The 25,146-nt window shown below is 38.3% G+C and overlaps 3 protein-coding genes, 1 long non-coding RNA gene and 1 other non-coding gene across 8 annotated transcripts; 2 read left to right on the top strand and 3 right to left on the bottom strand.

The window, feature by feature from the left end:
* Positions 1-5,480: 5,480 nt before the first annotated feature.
* ppdpfa (pancreatic progenitor cell differentiation and proliferation factor a) lies at positions 5,481-7,900 on the bottom strand. The gene is made up of 5 exons (XM_044211555.1): positions 7,755-7,900; positions 6,448-6,532; positions 6,178-6,255; positions 5,989-6,082; positions 5,481-5,899 (listed from the first exon to the last, which is right to left on the bottom strand). Exons 2-5 carry the CDS (start codon positions 6,500-6,502, stop codon positions 5,767-5,769), a joined length of 360 nt encoding a protein of 119 aa, XP_044067490.1. The 5' UTR covers positions 6,503-6,532; positions 7,755-7,900; the 3' UTR covers positions 5,481-5,766.
* LOC122883205 lies at positions 7,882-25,038 on the top strand. Of its 2 annotated transcripts, none has more exons than XR_006379578.1 (3): positions 7,882-8,018; positions 13,224-13,369; positions 24,318-25,031. It is a non-coding gene; the product is annotated as an uncharacterized LOC122883205 (long non-coding RNA). The 2 variants fall into 2 exon arrangements; XR_006379579.1 differs by having other exon boundaries at positions 7,968-8,095; positions 24,318-25,038.
* trnae-cuc lies at positions 8,505-8,576 on the top strand. Its single transcript has one exon. It is a non-coding gene; the product is annotated as a tRNA-Glu (tRNA).
* LOC122883202 (tumor protein D54-like) lies at positions 9,174-15,392 on the bottom strand. Of its 2 annotated transcripts, none has more exons than XM_044211552.1 (9): positions 15,113-15,253; positions 14,394-14,521; positions 14,118-14,266; positions 13,786-13,833; positions 13,262-13,363; positions 11,579-11,605; positions 9,924-9,959; positions 9,722-9,770; positions 9,174-9,645 (listed from the first exon to the last, which is right to left on the bottom strand). In XM_044211552.1, exons 1-9 carry the CDS (start codon positions 15,123-15,125, stop codon positions 9,568-9,570), a joined length of 630 nt encoding a protein of 209 aa, XP_044067487.1. In that variant the 5' UTR covers positions 15,126-15,253; the 3' UTR covers positions 9,174-9,567. The 2 variants fall into 2 exon arrangements, 1 of the variants encoding a protein (XP_044067487.1); XR_006379577.1 differs by having other exon boundaries at positions 9,582-9,645; positions 9,924-10,858; positions 15,113-15,392.
* dnajc5aa (DnaJ (Hsp40) homolog, subfamily C, member 5aa) lies at positions 17,719-22,262 on the bottom strand. 2 transcript variants are annotated; one of them, XM_044211553.1, is made up of 5 exons: positions 22,105-22,262; positions 21,027-21,155; positions 20,699-20,912; positions 20,412-20,583; positions 17,719-20,324 (listed from the first exon to the last, which is right to left on the bottom strand). In XM_044211553.1, the coding sequence occupies exons 2-5, from the start codon at positions 21,134-21,136 to the stop codon at positions 20,218-20,220; spliced, it is 603 nt and encodes a 200-aa protein (XP_044067488.1). In that variant the 5' UTR covers positions 21,137-21,155; positions 22,105-22,262; the 3' UTR covers positions 17,719-20,217. The 2 variants fall into 2 exon arrangements, with proteins under 2 accessions (XP_044067488.1, XP_044067489.1); XM_044211554.1 differs by having other exon boundaries at positions 17,719-20,321.
* Positions 25,039-25,146: the final 108 nt, after the last annotated feature.

Raw genomic sequence — 25,146 nt, 5'->3', positions numbered from 1 at the left:
CTCTCCTCTTCTCCTGAGATGTCAGTAATTGAATAAAATAGTGCGATGAGCTATCTAACTGAGACCTCGCTTGTGGCTTCCTTTTTTCCTTTTATTTCTGTAAACATCTCAGTCTCACATCAAAAAACAAAACACACAGATGGTTCAGCACATATTTATTGTTTTTGATTAAGTTATTTGCCCACAAGAGGGCAGCAGAGCTACAGAAAGCAGTGGGAAAAGTATAGATGTGTATAGAAAGACAATGTCAGGAGGGTGCAGAGGTTACAGACTGTAGACATGCAACCTGTATGGACTGCACACACACACACACACACACACACATTTAAGTTGGTAAATTAGTTTACTGAATAACAATAAATCAAGCAATTACAATACTATCCTTGTTATCTGAAGAATAAATTAGATTAAATTTGAGGTTTTTACAGGAAGCCACTGTGAAACTTTGAAAACAGTAGTGGACAACAAATTCAATGATAGTGATTACAAATAAGAAAACAATTAGATTTTAACAGTTGCATTAAAGGAGGCATTGTAAAATGAATTAGTACAGTATCAAGGAAACACATTCACAAAAGTATAGACTAAGCTAACTGTCGAATGAGATTGAGCTTCATGCCAGGAAGAGACAAAGTATCATTAGTGAAAGATTAACATAAAGTCCCTGTAGGATGTACAACACAGTAATGAATCTACTAAACATATTTCATACTTCATACAGTATGCTAACAGTTAGCCCAACAGTAATCCAACAGTTACAAAGAATATCGTATTAGCGACACATTAGCCTCAGGTATAATGGCTAGCTTGGTTAGCAGTAAATCAATCACAGAGAAACCAAGTTAACTAATCACCAATCAGCACCTACAGATAATGCTCCAGGAAAGGCATTTCGGAAGGAGATAAAATATGTCTGTCAATATTGTTCGGTTACAGATCTGACAGAATTGGTGGATGTAACAATGGCAGTTAAACTGGAACTGGAACTGCCAGTAGTGGTTGCTACTAGCAACAGAATGTTCAAGTGAAACCAACTGCTGCTGACAGAGCACTCCTACAAAAAGAGTCAACAGTCATGCTAGCTGCTCTCTGAGGCTGTGGTGCTTTGAGCTAAATGCTAACACCAGCATGCTAACATGGTCACAATGATAATGTTAGCATGTAGATGTTTAGCAGGTTTAACCTTTGCCATGTTCCCCATCCTAGTTTACTGTGTTAGCGTGCTAATATTTGCTAATTAGCACTAAACAACACAAAGAACAGCTAAGTCTGATATGAAGGTGATTAATTTAGCAGATTTTGGTCATAAACCAAACCATTTCGACCTCATGGTGGCGCTAGAGGAAATGTTAAGGGATCAATGAAGTTATTATGATTCATGTGGAGACGTGCAGGATTCTTAGTCTGGAAACCATTTATATCTGTACAACATTTCACTGCAATCCAGTTTATAGTTGTTATTTCATCATTTCAGTCTGGACCAAAAGGTCAACCCCATACTTAGAATGACTGCATAGACAAACATATCTCAAGAAACAACGAGAACACAAGAAAAACGACATAACCTACATTTTTAAAAACTTATTTCAGTATAAATACAAAAGTATTATAAGCAAAATGTACTTAAAGTATCAAAAGTTAAAGTAATCATTATGCAGAAAATGAGCCCTGAGCCCTGTGAGTGTCATATCGTTATATATAATGTTATTGAATCATTATTAGTGATGCATTAATGTGTTGGCAGCATTTTAATGTTCTAGCTGGTTGAGATGCAGCTAATTTTAACTGATTTATTGTCTGGTGGGTATTTCATCTAATCAATAATAAAACATCATATTGGAATAGCTGATCATATGTTTTGTGGGTGTGGAAGTGTAAAGTAGCATGAAATGGAAATACTAGTAAGTACAAGTACCTCAAATGTGAACTTCAGTGCAGTACTTGAGTAAATGTAATAAGTTACATTCCCCCACCTTTAGTATTTTTTAGAGTGTAAAGTTAGGCAAACCCATAGGGGGCTCATTGATTCAATCATTTGACCATGTCCCAGTTTCTAGTAAGAATATTATGCAAACATTTATACGTAGTAATTCGTTTATAATAACCATCCCTGCCTTTTTTTCATATGTAGTTAGACTAAATTCTCTGCTGTTCAACAAGCATATTCATTGCTTCAAGTTTCAACTTGGCTTTGAATTGTCCAGTTTATAGAAGAAACAGTTCTCGAGGGATAACATTCACTAAAGTCACAGCAACACTTAAACAGGAACTGCACTTGCATAATTTGAGATTCCCTCATTAGTAAATGTTCCAGACTTATGCCAACTTTCAGAGCAGATTCATTTAAAATCTGTTTTCCAGGGTATTTTTAAAAATCACAAACTTGATCCACGTAACTTAGAAACACAAACAAACAACTGTGACCTGGCCACGGTGGGACTTTGACAGCATGCAACTTTTTGTGTTGACACTGAAAGTCCCTCAGTGACACGTGGACTCATACAAACTCAGTGGTTCACGTTCTCTGCTCATGCTGCTGATCAAATATAGACCAGTATGTCAACTGAGCACCTGCAGACAGTCTGAACCCCTTTACCCCTTTAAGACAAATATAAAATTATACAAAGATACACTGTGTCTGCTAATACTGTGAATTAGATGCATTTTTCCTCTCCTCTTATCTGTGCAGTTTGAACTTGAATGTTTTGTGGCAGTTCGCGGGTTGGACTCTTTGGCAGCGCTGCGTAATGGGCCAGCTGCCTTTGCCCCAGATTCCCTATATAACTTTGAGACAACTGAGTGCTCTGTTTTCCACTGACTATAAGCGATGAGAGGGGATCAGGGTTTAAAAAAGACTCTGGCCCAGGAATATTTTTAGTAAGCATCACAAATAAATATGATTCACAGTAAATTTATTTAAATATTCAATGAAGAGCTATTTTCAATTTCTTAATCTGAGTATTGGACGCTCAAGACCAAACCACCGAACAGTAGTGATAACACAAATGACGTGACCACCTGTAACTTTACATTTAATGGTATAAAACTGGAGAACCTCCTTGAAAATTGACGCATCTTATTCAGTCATGTCAATACAGTATGTTTTTGACATGACTGTCCAGCATTATACCCAGAAGTTTGTTTGGATGACCTTCCTTAATAGGCATATCCTTCACATGCAACTTTAAGTACTCCATCGATTTAGCTTTGCACTCTTATAACAACTTATGATGGACAGTTTCGAAAAAAGTATGAAAATTAATGCAGCAGAACCAGAGACATTGTCTATTTTATTCCACGCATTCTTCTTTCTTGTCAAACCCTGGCTCCTACATTACCCACAATGCAACATGACTGCCAACAGTTCAGTCAGTGTGTTATGCTAGTAGGAGCTAATGTAGCATCTAGCCTCTAGCCTGGAGCAGAGCTGAGGAACAGCTACAGAGGTCTGGTGAGCTCCCTTCTTTCTAACCCCACACCCCCAGATTTTTTTAATTTTCAAACCCGTAGTCTTCAGCACCAACTGAAGACAAGTGACACCACTTGAGGCAACTTACAAGACTTTGCACGGCTCCCTCTGGAACCACAAATCGCTTTATACAACTTTTTTCACATATGCAGTAGTACTCTCCAAGATCTGTAAACAAACTTTGATGTGTAAAATTTTGTTGCTCATTATTTGTTCCCCATTCCACCACTGACTGCAACTCTATTCAATTTACTTTCTAGTTCCTAAATAGTGGATTTTGCCATATATATTGATGAATCATCAGCATACATTAAACATTTTGCCTTGACTTGTAAATAATTTGTAAAAATAGCAAATAATAATGGTCCTAGACAGTTTCCTTGAGGGATACTGCAATTAGTTTTTATTATGTAAGTCTATGTCAATGATCAAGTATTTGATAAAATGATCAATTAAAAAAACTGTCTGTTTCCCATTGGTCAAATAACTGTCAAGTCGCTTGTCAAACTTTAACATATCCATTTCTCTCTCTCTCTAATTTCTTTCTCTTATCCATGTTTTGTTAGTTTTCCCCTATCTAGTGCTTTTTTGGTCATAGCAACTGTGTTGTTTTTATACAAATATCCTGGGGATTCGTCCTTCACCTTGTTCTGTAAACTTTGCACAGAGTGACCTGGAGTGTCTTTTGGAATAATAAAAAAAGACCTGCATGATAGCAGACTCCCGTGTCAGTGAAGTGACACAAGAGTTTTTGTACTTGGCTGGGATCACAGGACATTTTTAGACTCTGATTCGTTTCCAGGAATAGGGGAGCTTTGAAGGGTTTGAAGGTCTGAAAACATAAATCGTGTCTTTGGTCCTTTAAACTCCAAAATGTTTGTCCCAGTACGGCTCTAAATGCTCCACATACAGTACCGGAACTGTTTGACTTTCTTGTTTGAACAGAAAGATTATCTTAGAACAGAACTGGACTGTAACCAGAGTTTGTTCAGTCTATTCTTAGCTGTGCAGTGTGCACATTGCAAAGTGTTCCCTACACATTGATTTCACAGAAAAGTTAATTCAGAGAACCAGTGCATGTATTGATCCTTCTAAAAGTACCCCCTGTCATTGCAGTAATTCGAATATTTTTAAGGTCCAAAATGATAAGAAATTATGCTAAATTATATGCAAATTTCACAAGAGGTTTTATGGCTCTGGATTTGGAATCCTGGTCTTACTACAGTTATATTTGGTGAATGAAGACTTATATTTCTTTCAGCACAGTTAGTCCGAAAACAATATTGCTTTTGAATAAAAACACAAAGATTGCAGCTGGAGCATTAAATGCTCTCTCCTTGCAGCATTTGTAATGTGAGCAGACTGAATCTTTTTCAACAGTGTTCTGTAGCATTAAAGTAGAATAAGATTTAATAGCAGCAGTGGACTGCTTTATTTTTATGCCGTGCAGTTGTTATGGAAGGATGTGTGATAAACTCTGCAGCAGGTCTGTGCTAGCAGTAATAACTGACCAGTGATCTGCTTTCAGAAATGTGTTGCATAAATGTTAGGGTCAGCTAACTTCAGCTGTTGTTTCCTGATTCATTTATACATTTGTAGAACCAAAAATATGAATAAAACATGTGTTTCAATGTAATTGTTCAATGAAAACCATATACTTGTCCTGACCTTAACTTTTCCTGAAGCTGTTGACCCACATTCAAGCTCAGGTGAGGGATTATGTAAGCAGTATTAACAACTGAATTAATGGTTGCTAATCATAAACTAAACAGATTAGGTCTGTTTGGTAAGTAGGCTGCATGTGTTCCCTTACAGTTATAAAACAGCTGCTCTGCTGTGTGGATCACAGAGAGGTGGCAATAGTACTGAAGATTTAAGGTTTATTAAAAACACAAAACAGATAATGTCACAAATTGTTTTCCTAAATAATAATAAGATGCTTCTTTTGGCAACCAGTCTATAAAGGTTCAAAACAGTATCTGTATGGAAACAATAAAATGTAAGACGTAAGTACTGACTTAAGCATTTTATTTATTATTATCAACAATATCAAGTCACAAGAAGAATAAAATGAAAAAAACTTTTTACATACTTGAGTTTTTTTTAAACTTTTGGTCATAATAAAAAGATACTATAAATAGGAAAATAGGAAAAGCAAACTCCACTGACAAAAGGTAACAAACACCATCATTATCACCACATCATCATCTCCATCTCCAGTGACAGACTATGTCCTGGATGGCAAGCTGAGGAGGCTGCGGGGGGCAGGAAGGTGAGGCGGCGGCAGGGAATGGAGTCTAGGAGGAAGTTGGTGGAGGGGTCGATGTTTCAGACTTTCCGTTTTCACTGCTTTCGCTCAGTTGTCTGTTCAAAACCATTTCTCTGGCGATGCAGGTCACCTGACCGTTGGCCACTGTGTAGACTCCGTTCCTGCAACACAAAGGAACGTTAGTTTTACCCCAAAGAACAAAAAAAAAATGCAGCTAGTTTACGTTACGTTCATTTATTACAACACTCACTTTTGATTTTCAGATCCATTCTGCAAGCTGGGCTGGTTCTGTTTTGCAAAGAAAAATGAAGTCCACCAGTGGCCAGAATCTTGCCTTGGAAGTCCTGTGAAGAACAAAATAAATTTTAAACAGGAACTTTTTTTGGTGCAGGGGGTACGTCACTTTTTCACACTTTCCAAAATAAAACCTTTTTTATACCTGGGTGATGTGGAATGACCTCCCCTGTGTACTCGGCACTGCCACAGGAGCTGTTGCTGGAGGCAGACCCGAGGCGCCCTGGAATAAAGATATAAAGACATTTCCTTTTAGTAAAAAACAAAACTCAAGGAAATCTTATCAAAGACAAAAAACTGGCTTCCACAGGTGGGAACAAATACTGGTGTCAGATGCAGAATGAAAAACAATCAACGATGCATTTTTGCCATTCACTGAAAAAATATAAATGCATATAGGCCACGTCTGACTCACTTCTATAGTAATCATGGGTGGCGATGAGGGAGCCACTTGATGGAATTGCTGCCATTTTGTCTGACCTCAGGTGGAAAATGGTAACCTGTAGGAGAGACAGAGGAAAATAGCTGATATTATTAGGCTGGAAATAAAACAACAAAATGGATGCCGTTATCAATTAATTTCCTTCCATTTGATTTTTATCTTATTTTACTTGATATCACTTGCATTTTGTGTATACTGTTATCATCCTATTATCTTGTTTTTAAAAAGCATTCAAGCACACTACTTCAGCCAACACCCCAGTACAACGATAATGTCTGAGCTTATGGAGACATGAGGTGAGGAAGCACATCTGCATTGACAGCATTCGCAGAATAACAAGTCACTCAGGACCCACTTCAGGGAAGTTTTTACTGCATGCATTCATGCCCTCTGTGCTCCATTCCTGTCCACAGGCCTTCACTGCAGAGTGATAAAGAAGAAGCAGCTGCTCCCTAGAATCTGGTTTCCCGTGACTCAAATAACCAGAGTGTGCAGCTGAACTCGGATAGCTTAGTGCAGGAGCTGACTGCATGGCTAGCAAAATATTATGCTGGTGTTCTTGCCCTAGGGGACATATATGTATGCTGGTAGACGTCCAAGCTACTACTGTGTTCTGCCAGGAAATGATAGATTGCTCTATCCAAATGTCTTACTGGCAAAAATAAAATCATAACTAAACTTAACCTTTTTCTCGGAATGTATTGACATCGCAGCAAAATATGCAAGAATAAACATGTATTATTTGTGTATGTATTTGCATATTTCACGTGTAGCTATTTCAGTAGAATATGTTATCAGCCTGGAGCCTGAGAACCAGTACAAGGCTGTAAAGCTTAACACCAGGTGAGCAGCAGGTGGCTTTGGGGATTTCAAGGAGCAGACAAATACATGTCTAAATAAACACAGCAGCTGCCGCATATTAAAAAACACTTATACAGTGGCTAGAAGGCAATTTGATCTAGTAACTAGTATTCACTGTATGTGCTTATAAAAATGTATGTCCTTGCAGAGAATAAGTTAAACAAATATTAAAATGACACCTGTGGATTTAACAGGCAGGTATCCTCACTAAAGAACAACACAAAAGCACTCCAGTACACACACAGTTATGCAGAAAGACACCTCTTAGCCTAATAAACTAATGAATAGGCCTGTTGTAGTATAAATGTTGAGGAAGGCAACAATCTTCAAAATATTAGGTCATATTTAATTTATGTTTAAACGTACAAGAGAATAACTTTTAATGTAAGAAAACCTTGACTTTATTTATTTTGACCTACCTTGAAGAGCAGGATGTTGTTGTTGTCACCAGATGCGGTTGTAAAGTGCTTGAAGCAGAAGAGGTGCTAGCTGTTCCAATGGCCCATTTGTGGATGAACTGTCACTGCTGCAACTGATTCAACAGAGGGACGACCGGCTTTTATAGAGGCCTGCCCTCGGCGCGTGCTTCTGTGGCACGGGGCGGGGATTGTGGCAGCTCGAGGACACAACGTGCTGTTGTTCTGGAACTCGGTGAAACCAGAGGAGGCTTTGGACCCGTTGATGTACGTGATCGCTTCTCCATGTTAGCACCTCCATGGTAACTGGCCAGCTAACGGTTGATCGCTGCTGAGTTTTAGGAGTGAGTCGGAGACAATCTGATAGAGACGAATATTATTTAAGAACATTTAAATCACGAACATGGATTCTTTGGAGCTGTTTTAAGACGTTATACGTGCGTTTTTATGCGTTTAACGTTTTTCTCCTGGCAACGTCACAAAACGTTAACTTATTATTTTCTTTAGAAGTAGCTGTTAGCTAGCTACGGGGCGTTAACTGGAGTCCGTAAATTATGGTTTTAGGTGAAGGGAATCTGTTTTAATTCTCTGGCAGTGTGTCACATCTATGAAGTTTAGCTAACTAACGTTATATCAGTGCTATTTTACATCCAACTCCACTCAGTTTGTCCGCTCTCTTGAACCATCATTAGCATTAGCAACAGTGCTTTGCGTAGCTTTAAAAAGTTGTGAAAACACCACAATGAACATCTCTCCCTGGTGGTCTAGTGGTTAGGATTCGGCGCTCTCACCGCCGCGGCCCGGGTTCGATTCCCGGTCAGGGAACTAGTATTTTCCTGCATTTTAACCTTTCACCCACTTTGTTCGACCAGTTTGGTTATAATTGTTACAACACAAACACGTCTATAAATAATAACAATAATGGCTGCCACGCATTAAATATTCGTTTATAAGTATCAAAATCACATGTAATACATCAAATTTAACACTAAGTTTGTTATATTTATGTTCTACACTGATATTGCAAATTTGTTTTGTGTGTGTGTGTATATATATATATATATATATATATAACATACTACAACTACATTTCATTGTGCAATCCTGTATTGTATTACGACAAAGATGAAACTTGAACCTAATGTTGTTCTACTAAAGTTATAGTCCCTCCATAAGGCCTGGGAGTATCAGCTTTTGATTTCAGTAAGTACAGTAATGGTGACACTTGCATCTCATTTCCATTTTCTTAACAAAACTGTCATTTAAAGCCTGTAGCGCCTCCCAAAGGCTCGATATAAAACAAGGGCACCACTGACAGTAGTCTAGGCTTTAAAACACTTTCTCTCAGCAGGACATTTAATTAACACCAATCGAAGTAAAATTAATTTACTTATGTGACCATCAATGACAACAGACCACACACACCATTCAACTGACTTTAATTGAAAAATCTTAAAGTACAAAAATACTTCATGTTAGTGATATTCTGTTTTGTACATGTCACAGTTAATGTCAATGAATACGTAATGCAAGATGGGTTTACTGCAGTCACATCCAAATAAATAACTCTTAAATTACATGTATCCAACATGCAGAAATATAACATTCACATATTAAAAGACTACTTTTACATTCAAGTTTAAAATAATATTCCACTGCAAATTTAATACATTCTATTAGTCATATTGTTTTAATACAACAGTCAGAAATAACAGTGTAACATAAATTCACACAGACAAGGGAGCAAAATAATATTCTTTCATAACTTTACAAGGTATGTAAAATAATTAATTGTGATATGTTGGAAGGGTCCATGTCATGTGGTGTGGCGTGAGGATCTTCTTTCAAACCCAGAGGTGAGCCCATTACTTGTCGGATTGCCAGTCACCTTGTCCTGTGTGATCCAAACAGGAAATAAGTGATCAACGCTCATATACACAGTACTGTAAGATGTGTCTTAACAAACTCACCTTCACACTGCCGACCATTTCCTCAATAGACTTGAATGTAGAGGAATGTCTGCGGAGAAATGTGAAGACAAATTACACATCTGCTTTTTTGTCTATAAGTCAAAAGTAACTGACCTTGATGTCCATTTTAGTTTAACCACACAAATACAACAGTAAGCAGTAAATATAGGAATTGCAGTGACAAACACTCGTGTTGTTTTACCTCATAGCTGGCACACTCATGGTGTGGCTCAGGGTGCTGGGCAAGACACAGAAAGAAGGGAGTTTGAGCATTATGAGACGGGTAAGGCTTAAAAACAAGAATATCATACAGAATCAGCAAAAGCTCTATAAAAACCCTTTAATTTGCTCTAAATTTTATATATCTTTTGTGTAGGACTGCAACTGACGATTATTTTCATTATTGATTAATCTGTCACTTATTTGTTTTACGACTAATGGATTAATTGTTTGATTGAAAAATGGCCATCACAATTTGCCAGAGCCCAGTGTGACCTTTTCCAATAATGTGTTTTGTATGAATGATATTAATATTAATATTAATTGATTAATTATTTCAGCTCTGCTTTTGTTTTTCATACAGTCGATACTATATTCATGTTAACTTTATGATCGTCTAACAGATACTACAGCTGTACAAAGGTGAAACTCACTTTAAAGTCACTATATTCTACTTTAAATTTGACTGACACACACACACACACACACACACACACACACACACACACACACACACACACACACACACACACACACACAATGGTTAGCTGAGCTGCACTATCGAGCAATGTCTGACACTACGCCTAACACCTAGAAAATAGGTGAAATTTCTAGTTACATGTAAAGGTAATCAATTCAGTAATCAATTTATAAATGAAGCGATCAGATCGCAAACCTCTCTGAATATGCTTATCATGGTAAATGATTTGACGTGGTGTCGTCTGGCAGACTTCTAGCTGTCAGCACTTGGTGCCAAACATTATATCGATTGGAATGAAAAAGATGAAATAATAAGTTACACTCACCTTAATCAGAATTTGCTAGTTCAAACTGCAACCACTTTACCTGTCCTTCGTAGCATAATGTTGCCCAGAGTAGGCTAACATTAATGTAAAAAGGCTCTGCATTGCCCAATGCCTGCAGAAATAAAAGGATTGTGTACCTTTGTATCTTTTGAGAGCTAGATAATAGAGCATTGTGAACCTATTCACTGCTGAATAACTGGAAAATAATCTTTATTTAAATAAACTGCTATCATTTTTATGTAGCCTATAAAATATATACTAGCAATAATGACTCTGGATAAATACAACCTTCCTAGAAGACTGCATCAAGGGATTAGGTGTCGTGTCAGGTGTGGCGACACAGTGCTTCGCACCAGTGCTCGGCATCAGCTTCACTCAACCCTGCACTGAAACGCCACACGTGCCTCTACATGTAACTAGAAATGTTCTATTATCTAAGTGTTAGGCGTAGTGTCAGACGTTGCTCGATAGTGCAGCGCACCTGACGGTTACAGCTTCACTCAACACCACACCTGCTCCTACATGTTAATTTTGTTATGTCCGGTAGCGTTGGTGCGGCACAGCAGATCATTCTAACGTGTTAACGTTGCACCTAAATGAAACACACACGGCCTACGCCACATGTGCGTGACGCCTGTGTAACCATTGTAAGCCTATGGAAACTGTAGGTGTAATGTCAGAGGTTGATCAGATCGCAGAGGTCTTGTCAGGCGCTAATGAGGCGTCTGAGGTACTGGTGTGCATGAAAATTGAAATGTTCCACACCATTATACTTCACACCATTCAGCTTCACAACAATGAGCTCAGTTCAGTCATACCGCTCAGATCTTACCGTGGTGGACTCGGGAGAGGCAGAGCTCTGTTGGGATAAAGACAGACACACAGATAACGTCACACCAGCTTCTGTTTCCACATGGATGAGAACAACAGACTTCTGTCCAGCTGTGCTAGTGTGATTGGATTATGGTTGCTTACAGGCTGAACAAAAACACAACACAGGAAGCCTTCGTACTTAAAGTGATACTCCACCCAAAATCTTCTTTGAGTTCAAAACACTCATTGTTTAAAAGCTTTAGTTACTAGTTATTTTGCAGATTCAGATTATTAACTTAAAACATAATCAACAAATAAATTCTAATGTATTTTCATAGATTAAGCTACCTGGCAGTGTAGAAAATTAGCCCCACCTTTACCAGCTGCAACATAAAGATGATGCTCACACATTAATGAATCAGCAGTTATAATCCATTAATAGAATATTATTCTGAAACAGGCCATTCTGCACAGTGAGTACTTTACATTTACATTTTGATGCTAATGCTGATGATGACAGATGAGTTTTTCTTGTAACAGAGTATTTCTACACTGTGGTATTGGTGCTTTTACTTAAGTAAAAGATCTGAGAATGTTTGATACTCAAAAGATACATTTTGGGTGGAGTATCACTTGAAATAAAAGATGTCCTGCAATCAGTCAATGAGGGCTGATGAGGAGACATCAATTGCTTACAGCTTTAAAATGCATGAATTATTTTAAAGTTTTCTTGCTGTAAACAAATCCCATGAAAAGACCAAAACCAATAATGCATTAAACCGTCTCTCAGACTTCCCAAGTCTGTCTGTAACAACAAGCCCACCAGGACGGAGTTGGTGGGATTTATTCAAAATAAACTACAGTGCCCGTGTTCATTGTAATGAAGGAACATGTCACCAAAAAGCTATATCAGGCTGTGGATGCAAATATAATACAATTTATTGTTGGTTTTGGGCTTTTCATTGGATTTGTTGACAACAAGAAAAATATCGAATATCGCCAGCTTTATCCTTTAAATGTACAAATGTAGCGTCTAGTCATGTTACTACATTACTACACACTGATTGACAGACAGTTTTTTAAACATTTAGCAGTTTTTATATTGACTGTGACTGTACTGTTCAAACCAGTGTTTTGGTTCTGGTGCTGGTGTTTAGATCCAAGTAGACAGGGATAAAAAGTAATTAACAGAACAAAAAAACATAATTGGAAATAAAAGTGCTTTCAAATGTTCTAGCATGGCATTTTTTGAAAGCCAAAACATGGTTTTATAATATTCTTTTGTCTGAGAATATGTGTTAAATGTATTAGTTTGAGATATGGAATTTTTCTTTTAGATTCTGCCAACCTGTAACAGTAACCTCAATTTGCATTTTAAAGCATCTTTCTGACATGTTGCCGCCTTGTCGTGACTCTCTGTTGGTCTCCTGCCTGTCCATCTGCCTGGCTGAATTAGCCAAAGACAGCTATTTTCCTTCCAGGCACCTCAATGGTAGCTTCTGCGCTATTAACATGCAGAGTTTGCTGTTTTAATTGTGCCAAATGTGTATCACGGAGAACAAAAACTACTATCTAATTTCTTCTGCTAATTTTGGTTTGTTATGACTAATTACTGACCACTTTTTTAACAAATACAATAAAATAATTCAACTTTTTCTTTTCAGAAATTAGGAGGGAGGAGCTAGGCCAATCCTGAGGGTACCTCATATTTGCCAGTCTCCTGGTGAGGGCCACGCCCATATTGGACAGTGCAGAAGATGTCACCTGGCCTGCATGAGAGAGACTCTCCCGTGTCCTCACATATCTACAGGTAGAAAGAAGTAGTTATAACATGAACTGAGTAAAGTCACAACACTGCCAACACACATGTGACACTTAGCAAACAGGAGAGCACGATTGTATGAATTCACACACACTTAAAACAGAAATTAAGCAGTTAACAACAGGCTCATATATATGCCAGTGGCTACGCTCTATCTGGCTTTTAAACAAATGCTTCAGGCTAGTCCTGCTGTTGCCTGTTAATACTACCGCTCCTTGTGCTAAGTCAGGCTGTAAGGCTATTAACAGGCCACCAATCCTATTTGACCTGGAAAATCCCATCACTTGTTTCTAAGAAGAGAACATGTGAGCACAGGACAAAAACGTTGGGAAACCCTTGCGCTACGAAATGCTGTGCAAATGTTTTTTATAGGATATGATGCAAATATGATGACCAACACTCACACGTTGGAGTGGGTGATGTCCTCCAAAGTGGCGGAGGCAGTCAGATATCTGAAACAAGAGCAGAACATGCACAAGTGAGCAGATTATTACTCCGATTTAAAAGAGAGACCACAGCAGTCATTAGTCGTTAGTGTGCTTTCCATGGTTATGTAACCATGTCACACGATGAAGATGCGTGGCAAATGATCTACCGGGGGAGAGGTTGGGTCTTAAACCAGGTAAGACTATGGAGGTGCATAGTAGAGCTTTTAACCATCCAACAGACCTTACTACTATTTAATGTAACAATGACATGCAGAAAGCTATACTGCCAGTCTAAACATGCAACTTACGGGGCTGAGATCTGGACGTCCTGCCAGCCTTTGGACAGGTTCTGTTTGATGTTACTGAGAGGACTCATACCCAGCTGCCTCCTGATGTCTGCTGCATATTTTTCTTTGACCAAAAGCACCTGCCGCAAGGTCTGAATTTCATCCTCCATCTATGTGGAAGGAAAACACAAAATTCAGTTCAATCAGTAGAGAGACAACATATTAAACATGGTTACTTCTGCTTTGTGTTTTTTTTAATGATATACTGTGATGACTAGCCCACAAAAGCTGCATCACCTTTGCAAGTTCAATCCTTAGATTGTCTAAGTCCTCCTCGGTTAGATCTAAGGATGAGCCTCCATTTTCTGTTATCCTTGTGGAGAAGTTCATGGATGATGAAGCCCCACCAAAACCTTCCAAAGAAACTTGGGGGAATAAACATTAGATAGATACAAAATATTAGATAGATAAGCAAGTAAATAGGAACAAGTATATATAACTAACGCATAGGAGACCCTTAGATGCAGTGTGTAAGAATGAATATGAATATAATTTCAATTTTTTAGGATTAAGTAGTCCCTCCGAAACCTTCCAAAGAGGCATGTGAACAATATTAGATAGATGGATAGACAGACAGACAGATAGATAGATAGATAGATAGATAGATAGATAGATAGATAGATAGATAGAGTATGTACCCAACGTATATAACTGTTGCATAAGATATATATTTGGTTAACGAGTCGAATAAGTTTAAAGCTCCAGTAGTTATACAGTAACAGATGGCAGTCCCGCCGGTTTTATATTTCGTAATCGGAGCTGTCCTTAGTGCTGAACTTCACTGCTAACTGAAGCTAGCTGGCTAACAGCTAGCTAACGTTACCTGTTGCTCACGGAGCTAACGTTAGCCAGCGTCGACAGCAGCATAAAGACACTATAAACACGTTAACTGCCGACTAAACCTAACCAAGGTACTTATGAAAATGAATTGTAAAAACAATGTGAGATGGTCTTACCTGGTCGGTTCATTGCTGCCACTTTCCACTTTCACACCTCGGAGTGTAACGTTAGCTAGCTAGTTGGAGCCTCCTGTCCCCATCCAATCAGCTCAGAGACCAGCAGGGCACACACACACACACACACACACACACACACACACACACACACACTGAAGCACTGAGTCATCACCACCAAAAACAAAACAAAATAATGTCCATCATTTATTTTATCACACTTTTCTTATAAGGGTTTGAAAGTTTGCCTATGCCTATGACAAATACAAAACACAGCATTTTTAAGTATATTGTCATCAATATATGTAAGATATGATACTTTATCAATATTATATGATCTTCAAGATAAAACATAAGGATGACCTAGTGGATGGTTATTTTTTTATGTAAGCATCTAACCATGAGTTAAGAAATGACATGCATGAGATCCCAAATATATTCCAAAATACAGTATTTCCAAAATAATCAGTGGTGGAGGAGGTATTCAAATACTTTACTTAAGTAAAAGTTGTAATACCACAGTACAAAAATGTACTTAAAGCATCAAAAGTTAAATTACTCTAGCATACATATACTGTATAGCATCATACAGAAAGAATAACTGTTACACTATTATATATTATCATCATTAATTAGTGGCACTTCAATGTTATAGCTGCTCAAAGTGGAACAGATTTTAACTATTTCATTTCAAGTATTTTACTGTTCTGTATATACTGTAATCTATAACAATATATTGTATCTCAAAAGATGATGATATGGTTTGTATGTAAACGATTAATCTGAATAGTAGCTAGTGACTATAGCTGTCAATTAAATATATATAATATATGTAAATAAATATATAAAAGTACAATATCAGCCTCTGAAATGTAGAAATAAATACTCAAGTAAAGTACCTCAAGTTTTTACTCTAGTACAGTACTTGACTAAATGTATTTAGTCACGTTTCGCCACTGCCATCGTTTATGTTATCATACCTTCCTTCTAAAGGTTTGACAGTAGTGCTGTCATTACATGTGAGATGAGAGAGATCAGAAACCCAAAATTAAAAACAAAAATAAAGCATGAAAACACTGGCTTCCCAAGTGGAGAAGAAGTGAGAAATGTATGACAAATGATGTTAGTATACAGTATGTAGGCTTTTAAGAGTAAGTTGTTAGAGCAACCCATTGAAATTAGCCAGTCTTGTGCCTAAAAGAAAGGTCCTGATGAAATAGCTGATGGCATCTTTTAATATTACCAAGGAAATCTATTCATACAGTATAGACTAAGTTAGGGTCAGTCCACTCAAATGGAAGCCAATGTAAAGCACCTGTAATGTTGGTTATACAGTCTCTCCTTTTAACTGAAACTATAGTAGCCTTATACAGCAAGACAACTGGATTTACAGTTGAAATGAGTGAAATAAAAATGTTTTAATGTGTGTAACTTCTCATTTATAATTAGCGTGACACAACAAGTTGGTAAAATGAAAGACTTGTCTCCATCTGCTGGCAAAACATGCCACCACACTGCAGAGTGCTAAGTCTCCTCTAGAAGTGAACAAAAAGCATGTAAATTTAGGATGAGGATTCAATATGAATGCATGTGTAACCCAATATTTGGTTATCTCGCATTACTGTGTATTTTAAACCTTAGAAATTTAAAAGTATTAGTTGCATTCTGCCAAAAAATATTGATGCAGCGTAAATAAATATGAATTCAAATATTTCTAATTAGAAAAAGTGCCACATTTTGACCAATACAAGTTGATTAACCATGGACCTGCAGCGTCATTAAAGTTCTGGGGAATATTTACCTGAACTGGCTGTTTATTTTATTGCTTTTGTGTATTGTATGTATTTTATTTCTTTATATTTCATCATTCACTGTGGTATTTTATTTCTCTTGTTGTGAAGCACTTTGTACTTTGTGCTCTATAAATAAAGTTTTATTATTATTATATTATTATAAATAGTTTCACCCTCACTTAGAGGTGGAGACATTATCAACTCACTGCTCTGCAGAGAGGCATATTGGATTCACACTCTTAACACAGTTGAGCCTTTTGGCCTAAATTAAGATGTTTCCTCCAATTTATTACACTTGATGGATGCAGTACTTGTTTCTGTACTTCTATCTATGTAACTTTAAGACATATCTGTGTTCTTTTGTTTCTGATGTGATTCATAGGGGTGTTGGCTATGGCAACTCCCACCCTTGGATCCATTTATTCAATAGATTTGAAATCCTCTTCAACCAATTATCCAATGACAACTGTACACCTGTTCTAGGTTGACTATATATGTTGTTTGCCTTTTGTCCGTGTCCATTTTGACTCTGATGAAGACACAGTACTGTTGAAACGTTAGTCTGTATGCACAAGCTAATTAATTAATTTATTATGTTGTGAATTATTTAACATTTATATTAAATCCATATATGTTAATGTTTGTTGGTATGGCTGGTATGTTTATGTGCATGCTCCATGCTTATTGCCACCAATGTGCATGCGTCTTTTGGCTTATTTTGTATGTGTTTTTGAGTTAAACACGACAAACTATATAAACTGAGAGAACTATCACCATGTTGTTATTATTCCAATGGGAAATAATTTGATAAAGACACAATGTTCAGGAACATTTATTCAACAGCAAATCAGATCAATGATCCACTTGTTTTCCTCCAGACACACAATTACCATGCTACAACATAAACGTTAAGGTTTATACTTTATATGGGCCAAGTGTATGTACAAGCGACCTTAACCATTAAACCATTCCTTGCTAAATTTAGTGGTTACATTACAACACCATACCAGTTGAAATTATAGCCAATTATCATTTGAAACATGACAAATTATGAAATAAATAAAATTCCAAAAAATGCATCATATAACCATTTCACTATAGTTACACTATATACTATGTTGTCTTTTTATGGAGTCATTTCCTGATCATTGATCCATTATAGAGCCATTATAGATTTTTTTTTAACACACAGTGCATTCAACTTAGAACATTTACAGTAGCATTTTTCAGTATCTCAATGAAAAAGCCATGACAGGAACATCTATGTTTCATCAAGGGTTACAGGAAACATCATACAAGGGCCACAGAGGTCAACATCCATACAGTTAATAGCAGAGGGTGGGCAACAGGAGCTCACCAATTGTAAACTATTGAAACACATTATTAGCAGTTATGAAACTGACAAAGTGGCAAAGATGTTCATGGAAATTTATGGCAATTTGCAAAATGTGTGGCAATATATGCAAATTCAGTAGTATGAAAAATCTAGAGTCATTTTACTTGGAGCTGCCTGTAGCACTGGCTCACAGAAGATATGCCTTACGAGCTTCTTACTCTACATGGATTCAAAAAAGTCAACAATGATAAACGATCACAGCATTGGACAAAATGTCAGAGTCATCAGACTTCAGTTCAAAACACAAGGACTAAAAACATGACGGAAATCATATTCCTCACTACTTAAAATATTCCCATGTGGATGTCAGCTTTATTTCCAAGCTATGACGAGCAGTAATGTTTTTCCACATCACATTAACTACTTAACATATTCAAGACAGCTCAGAGTTAAAAACATGTCACCCTCTGAACCAGGGCTGCTGCTGCTGCTAGAGATCAGTTATTTCTACCTATTAACAGCTCTGATCAGAGCTGGCTGCATTACCTGGAGCTCCTTGGCTTCATATAGCGCGAGATCAATAAGTAAACAAAAAAATATCTGCAGTAGTTAGATGAAATTAATATCTTTCAGTCTCAATGAGTTGTCACATCTCTGAAATAAATAAATTTTGCTATTGGTATAAACGAACAAAAATAAAGAGCAGACAGCAGAAATTCTTCCCATTATTCCAACAGCCTCGATGCTTTATCAAATGAAAAATAAAATTTCCTCCACTAATTAAAAACCACACAGTTTAAATGGTAATTATCAATGTTTTGTAGGAGATTCCTTTAAAAGCGTATGCTTCTAATTTATGAATCCAATGTCAACATTTTTAATAAATCAAATAAATAAATAAATTCTCGTTAGGTTTGGCTGAGAACAATAGATCAACATAAAATCATGATACCATAACTAATCCACCTGCCATAATAGATGCGTAATGCAAGAAATTATTATTATTGTTATTATTATTATTAGTTACCTTGAAAATAACTGATGACCTGTTCAGTGCTGCAGGAAAGACAGGAAAGTAGTCTATCCTGCAAGGATGGACTGAAATAAAGCTGAGGCAGAGGAAAGAAAAAAACAATTCTAATTAATAACTAAAGTAGAAATGTTACGTCAGCAGGCATTTATGAAATAATGTCTGCAAATAAAGCTCTGTGCCTTAACAACCTCATGATTCATGTTAAAAACACTCAGGGGAGCACACTAAAGACACAAACACTGTGCCAAAGACGTTCTGTAGGTCTGATGATGGCAGGTGGCATTTTCAACTAAAGTACTATTGATTGCAAATCAGAAGAGAAAATTGCACTAATATACGGCAGCTCTGTTCTTGAAGGTTTATAATGGCACCGACCACCTCAGCAAACAAACACATCTCTCTAACCAGCACCTCCCTGAGCCATGGCTCTCTTTCCTTTAGCATAAAATATCACGTAAACTTTGCCCCCACCTCCTCCTCCTCCTCCCCGTGAACTGTACTCATGAGAACATATTGCACATATGTATGCACCTACATTATGAGTCTTGCAAAGTAAAAACGTTGCTAAAGATAAAAGAACATTTGGAGACCATGTTTTATAAACAGTGCATGCTACACCATGATGCAAATTGTGGCAGAGGGAAAGTGGGGTAGGCGACCTGTGTGGTTAAAGGCCAAGAAATACAAAAGAAGAAAGCAAAAGGAAACTATTTAGTTGTTTCTCTTTTCTTCTCGTACAGGGGGAAATAAGTTGTGGACCAATCAGGGAGGGGTGTAAGGGGTGTGACTTCATTAGTTCCTTTCATGGGCCATGCTTACTAGTCCCTCTCCTCCGCACTGGCTCTCTTTCGGAAGTGGAAAGATGGATTGCCCCTTTCTTTCATCTCACTGAGGTGGAGTAGGGAAGCAGGCAGGACCGCAGGCCAGGATTGACGGGAACAGAAGGTTAGTTGAAGCCGGTGTCAGTGTGGTAGGAGTGGTGCCCATCCGATGTTAACTGGGTTGTCTCTGTTGCTGATGGTTGCAGCATTATAGGGTCTCCCCCAGCCTCTGCTTGACAAACAGAAACAACATATTACTTGTTAATAACCCTCTAACAAATTCAAAACGGGCGTAGCGACGCAGGTGATTCAGTCTCACCTCTCTCGTCAGACTGCAGCTGAGCCTCCAGGTCCTCGGGGGACACATAAAATTCCTGGTCCTGGCCTTCCCGGGGCCGTGGTTTACATTTTCCACAGCAGCAGTTACAGCAGCAACACAGGCAGCAACAGAAGTAGCAGCCGGTGGCCAGGCCGCAGAATACGAACAGAGCCTGCAGGCAAGACAAGTGAGGAGTCAATGTGTGAGCATAAAATAAGAAAAGCATAACCATAAAAAAGAAATCACAGAGCAAATAGTAAATGGTCCAAGCCTTCTCTCAGGCTTACCTTTGCCCACCAGCTTGAGAGGACAAAGTAAGTGTTGACATTCTCCTCTCCAAACTGCTCAGCTACATATAGTCCCAGAGAACCATATTTGTCATAAATATTACGCTTTGTGGGGTCATTTAGAATCGCGTGGGCATTGTTTATCTCCTTGAACTTATCGGCTGCCTCTGGATTGTCAGGATTCTTGTCAGGATGGAACTTCAACGCCAGTTTCCTGTGTAGAAATTTGGCCCCACCCCCCCCCAAAAAAAGACAATAAAATAAAAACAATCACAGCACACATTTCTGTGGTGATTACGTGATGGTAAGTCACAGAGAGATGACTCACCTGTAAGATCTCTTAATATCATCCGTCGTGGCCACCTTCTCAACTCCCAACACGTGGTAGAGAGACTCACCAGCGGTGGACAGAGAGCGCTGCCTCTGCTGCTCAGCCATGATGCCTCACGTCCTCAAGCTGGGCACACAAACAGAAAACTAAACGCACTGCTTGGGCAGCATGTCATGCTTCTTAAGCAAACCTACGGAACCAGACCTAGTTTGTTAAGATAGCCTGCTTATCGTGATATAGGCTACATCTGTTAAAAAAATGTCAGGCCTTTAAGTAAAGTGAGGCTGTGTGATTGAATCCTTCTGACTGTAGGCAACAGCTGGTCTGCCTCGATTAAATACAACTGTCCTGTACAAGCTATATATGGAAACACCCAGCTCTGTCTGAAATATAGGGACAATAAGTTTAAGAGCCATTAGGGCAACACGCGGGATTTATTTTATTTCCCTGCTCTAATTCAGTTTTCAAAGTTGTTCAGTGAAATTGCACCAATGATGTCAATTGTTCGGTTACATTCCTACATGATGATACTGTAACTGTGACATCTTGGCAGGACCACAACTGCCTCTGCTGCTGCAAGTAAATCAGTAACTGACATCCATACAGTCAACCATGCTGCAAGAGAAAAAGATTAAGTGAATTGATGCTGCAGAAGTAAAAAAAAAAAAAAAAAAGATACAGCCATTACTGGGAATATAACTGCTTCCAAATGGGTGTCATCATGACACAAATGAATGGCCACTGGATTATTTGAAGCCCTGTACAGCATATTTAAACATTTTTACCAAAAACTGCCTATTCAGACAAGTGGGTGTCAAATTTCCCCTCGATACGAATCGCATCCCGTTGTAAATTGTCTATAAAAAGGATTAGACTCTGTGAATACGATGCTAGGAGCATAATCTCTGTGCAAGCATCATCAGCAGCACTGCTATAGCGCACAGCATCCATGTTGGTTTGCTTCCTGGCCTGTTCTTGATGCAAGGCAGGGATGGATCGTCAGCAGTAATTTTCAAGGGCAAGGGGCAGTGTCTCGAGGAAAAATAAATGATCGAAATGCACCTTTCAGGCTCACCTTTCAGTCGGCTCTGATGCGCTGCAAAAGTAACGATCCCAGCAGGTTATAATTTTAGACAGTGTAGCGTGACTATGGCTGCATCTCGCACGTACCCGGACCCTCTCTGGCTCCCACTACGCAACCATGGACAGCTGCAGCAGTACGCTGGCCCCGCCCCCCAAACACCCCATGGCGACCCGACGTGCGCGTGCACAAACAGGCTCTGATGATGGGGAGAGGATGCTGGATGCAAATGCGTGCACCTACAAGCGAAATAAAGCTACATTTTGCTTTAACAGAAACTGTAAGATTATTTAAAGCATGACATGGTTACTTAAAGCTAGGGTAGGTAAAGTATTTCAAAAGCATTTTTGTTAAAATGCCATATTTGTTGAAATTATCTTAACATCCCCAAAGCAATCAATAAATTAAATGCTCTGAAAAAAACAAAAAAACAAAAACAAATCCGGTATCTGTGGCTGTCACAGGCCTGTAATAAGCCCATTCATTTCATTCAGCTGAAGAAAATCACTCTGCACATGCGCACTGCGCATGAAAATGTGTCTTGGGGGAGTGGCTTTGGAGAGAGGCCCGACAGGATGGAGTGGGATATTTATGTTTGGATGCTTTCAAGTTCTAGGTGTCTCTTGTTAGTTTCTCCATCATTACTAGCTTTACGACCACTTAACATTGATTAAATAGACTTAAAACAAAAGTTCGACATTTTTGGAAATACACTTATTTCCTTCCTGTTGGATGCTGCCACTGACACTGTCGTGTCCGTATATCACAAAGACTGGAAGCAGGGAAACAGCTAGCTAGCCTGGCTCTGTCAAATGGTAACAAAATCCACCTGCCAGTACTCACTAACTGACATGCTATGTTTCTAATGTTTTAATCTGTACACAAACTGAAGTGTCAAATCTAATTTAGGTGGGGTTAGCTACCTGTCAAAGTATTTCTTGGCCCTGAGCAGTTGCCAGGCAACCAGAGGAGACTCCAGGAAGTAACTAGTCACGGCCCAGAAATAGTCCAGTATATCACTGTCCGTAAAAAAAAGACAAATTAACAGTTTTTAACATATTAAACAAACAAGGTATAATGTGTTAATTAGTGAGCTTCAGATACACAGATTTTACCATTTGACAGAGCCAGGCTAGCTGTTTCCCCCTGTTTCCAGTCTTTATGCTAAGCTAAGCTAACCAGCTTCATATTTACTGTAGCCTACAGACATTACTGTGGAATCAACTTTCTCAGCTAACTCTCTAAAATGAATAAAAGTATTTCCCAAAATGTTGAACTTTTCTATATGTTGGGGGTCCAATCTGTTGCCAAATACATGACTGTCCATAACTGATGATCATTAGGACCTTAGAGATTATGTTATTTTTAACAGGGTGCAGTGCTGGGTAGAGTGATAAGGTGTTTCAGGGGTTCCCCATACAAGATGGCCCCCTTTGACAGGCAAGATGAAGGTGTGGCATCTGGTGCCATAACTTCTCAGGGTCCTTGAGTTTGTAACCTTGTCAGAGAATTTACCACACCATAACGGGTGTGAGTGGTAACTCTTATTTGCACTTATGTTTTGCCCTTTTGTGTTTACAGTGCAATGGCAGTAATCAGTATGTGAACAAACTGATGGAATTTCACATTAACATGCAGTAGCCTATATGTTGCAGAATATTCATAATGTTACATTTTGACATGTAACAAAAGGAAAAGCACAGTGTATATAATGAAATTTATGATGGCTGATTTCCATTTAGCTGCTTTGGTTGGCTCAGGGTCCTGGTATTGTGCATGCTGGCTCACTGTCACATTGTCATGGCTTAAGGAGACACTTCAAAACAACAGAGCCATTTAACACCTGTGCTTAAAATTTCTGCTGTGTGAGTCTATTGCCTATTGTTCAGAATCCTTGATGAAAGACTCCATTATCATAGTGTCGCTGTGAATACAGAAAATATGCGTACTACACAAGATTGAGACATTAGAAGGAACCACATTACTTCACCTGTTAAATGTTGCCTGTCATACAGAAGATGTGCTAGTTTGAGATGTGTAAGAGATTCAAGCTACAGTTAATGATACTGAAAGGAAACAAGATCTTAATTGATTTTGCCTGTGCGTTGTATTCCCATAGGAATGAATCTTTTCACTGTACAATACTGGGCGGATGATTCAACCCTGACTTTAACCATAACCATTTGTCTGTGTGTCTAATCTTTCAGCTGTTGTCAAACATCTGACTGACTCTTTGTGAGTGGGACGATCTACCAACTGGGGTGTCACGCCTGGATAAACCACAGGGAAAGTAGGGCAGATACCTTGGGGCCATGAAGCATCCAGGGGCCCCTGAAAAACACTGCCTTTTCTTTTACAACATCTTTCTAATTTTAACCGGATTTTGTTCCACAGCCATAGCAATCATTTTTAATGTTATTAGTTCTTCCTGTAGAAGCTGGTTTTTCTGCTATTTCAAAATATCTGCCATGAAAAATGTCTATATTAGTAATTCATAGGGCACTTAGATGCAATACCCCACTTCTACAAATGATAGTACGCCACTGACCAATAGAAACCCTCACACTACCATAACTCCGATACTCGCTCAAATATATACATTATTTATTTTAACTCCTCCTTTTGCATTGTTTAAGCACATGCAATTCAATTTAACTGTATATTTAAGTAACATTATAGTCAGGGATTGGCTGCAGTATAGCTCATCCTCCTTGGCACATTAATTATACCTTTTGTTTATGCCCTCTCACAATTTTATATTGCACATTTTGTTCTTGATGTCTCGTGATGCTTGTGCCTTACATTCATATTGGATGATTCCACACCTCATGATTTACGTCCAATGCCAGCGTCCAGTGCCATAACAGGAAGTTTGTCCCCTTCATGTACAGAGGAAGATAGGTAGATGGGTGCGCAACTTTCATTCAATAATCTGAAAAAATCTAAAATAATTAAGGTATCAAAACAAGATTCTGACACAGGGCCCCTGTACAAGACAGAGTAACAAAATTAGCTAATAATGCAGGACCCACCTTA

The sequence above is a fragment of the Siniperca chuatsi genome, linkage group LG10 (assembly GCF_020085105.1).
Source record: "Siniperca chuatsi isolate FFG_IHB_CAS linkage group LG10, ASM2008510v1, whole genome shotgun sequence".
Classification (NCBI taxonomy): domain Eukaryota; kingdom Metazoa; phylum Chordata; class Actinopteri; order Centrarchiformes; family Sinipercidae; genus Siniperca; species Siniperca chuatsi.
This window is presented reverse-complemented; position numbering and strand designations above follow the sequence as displayed.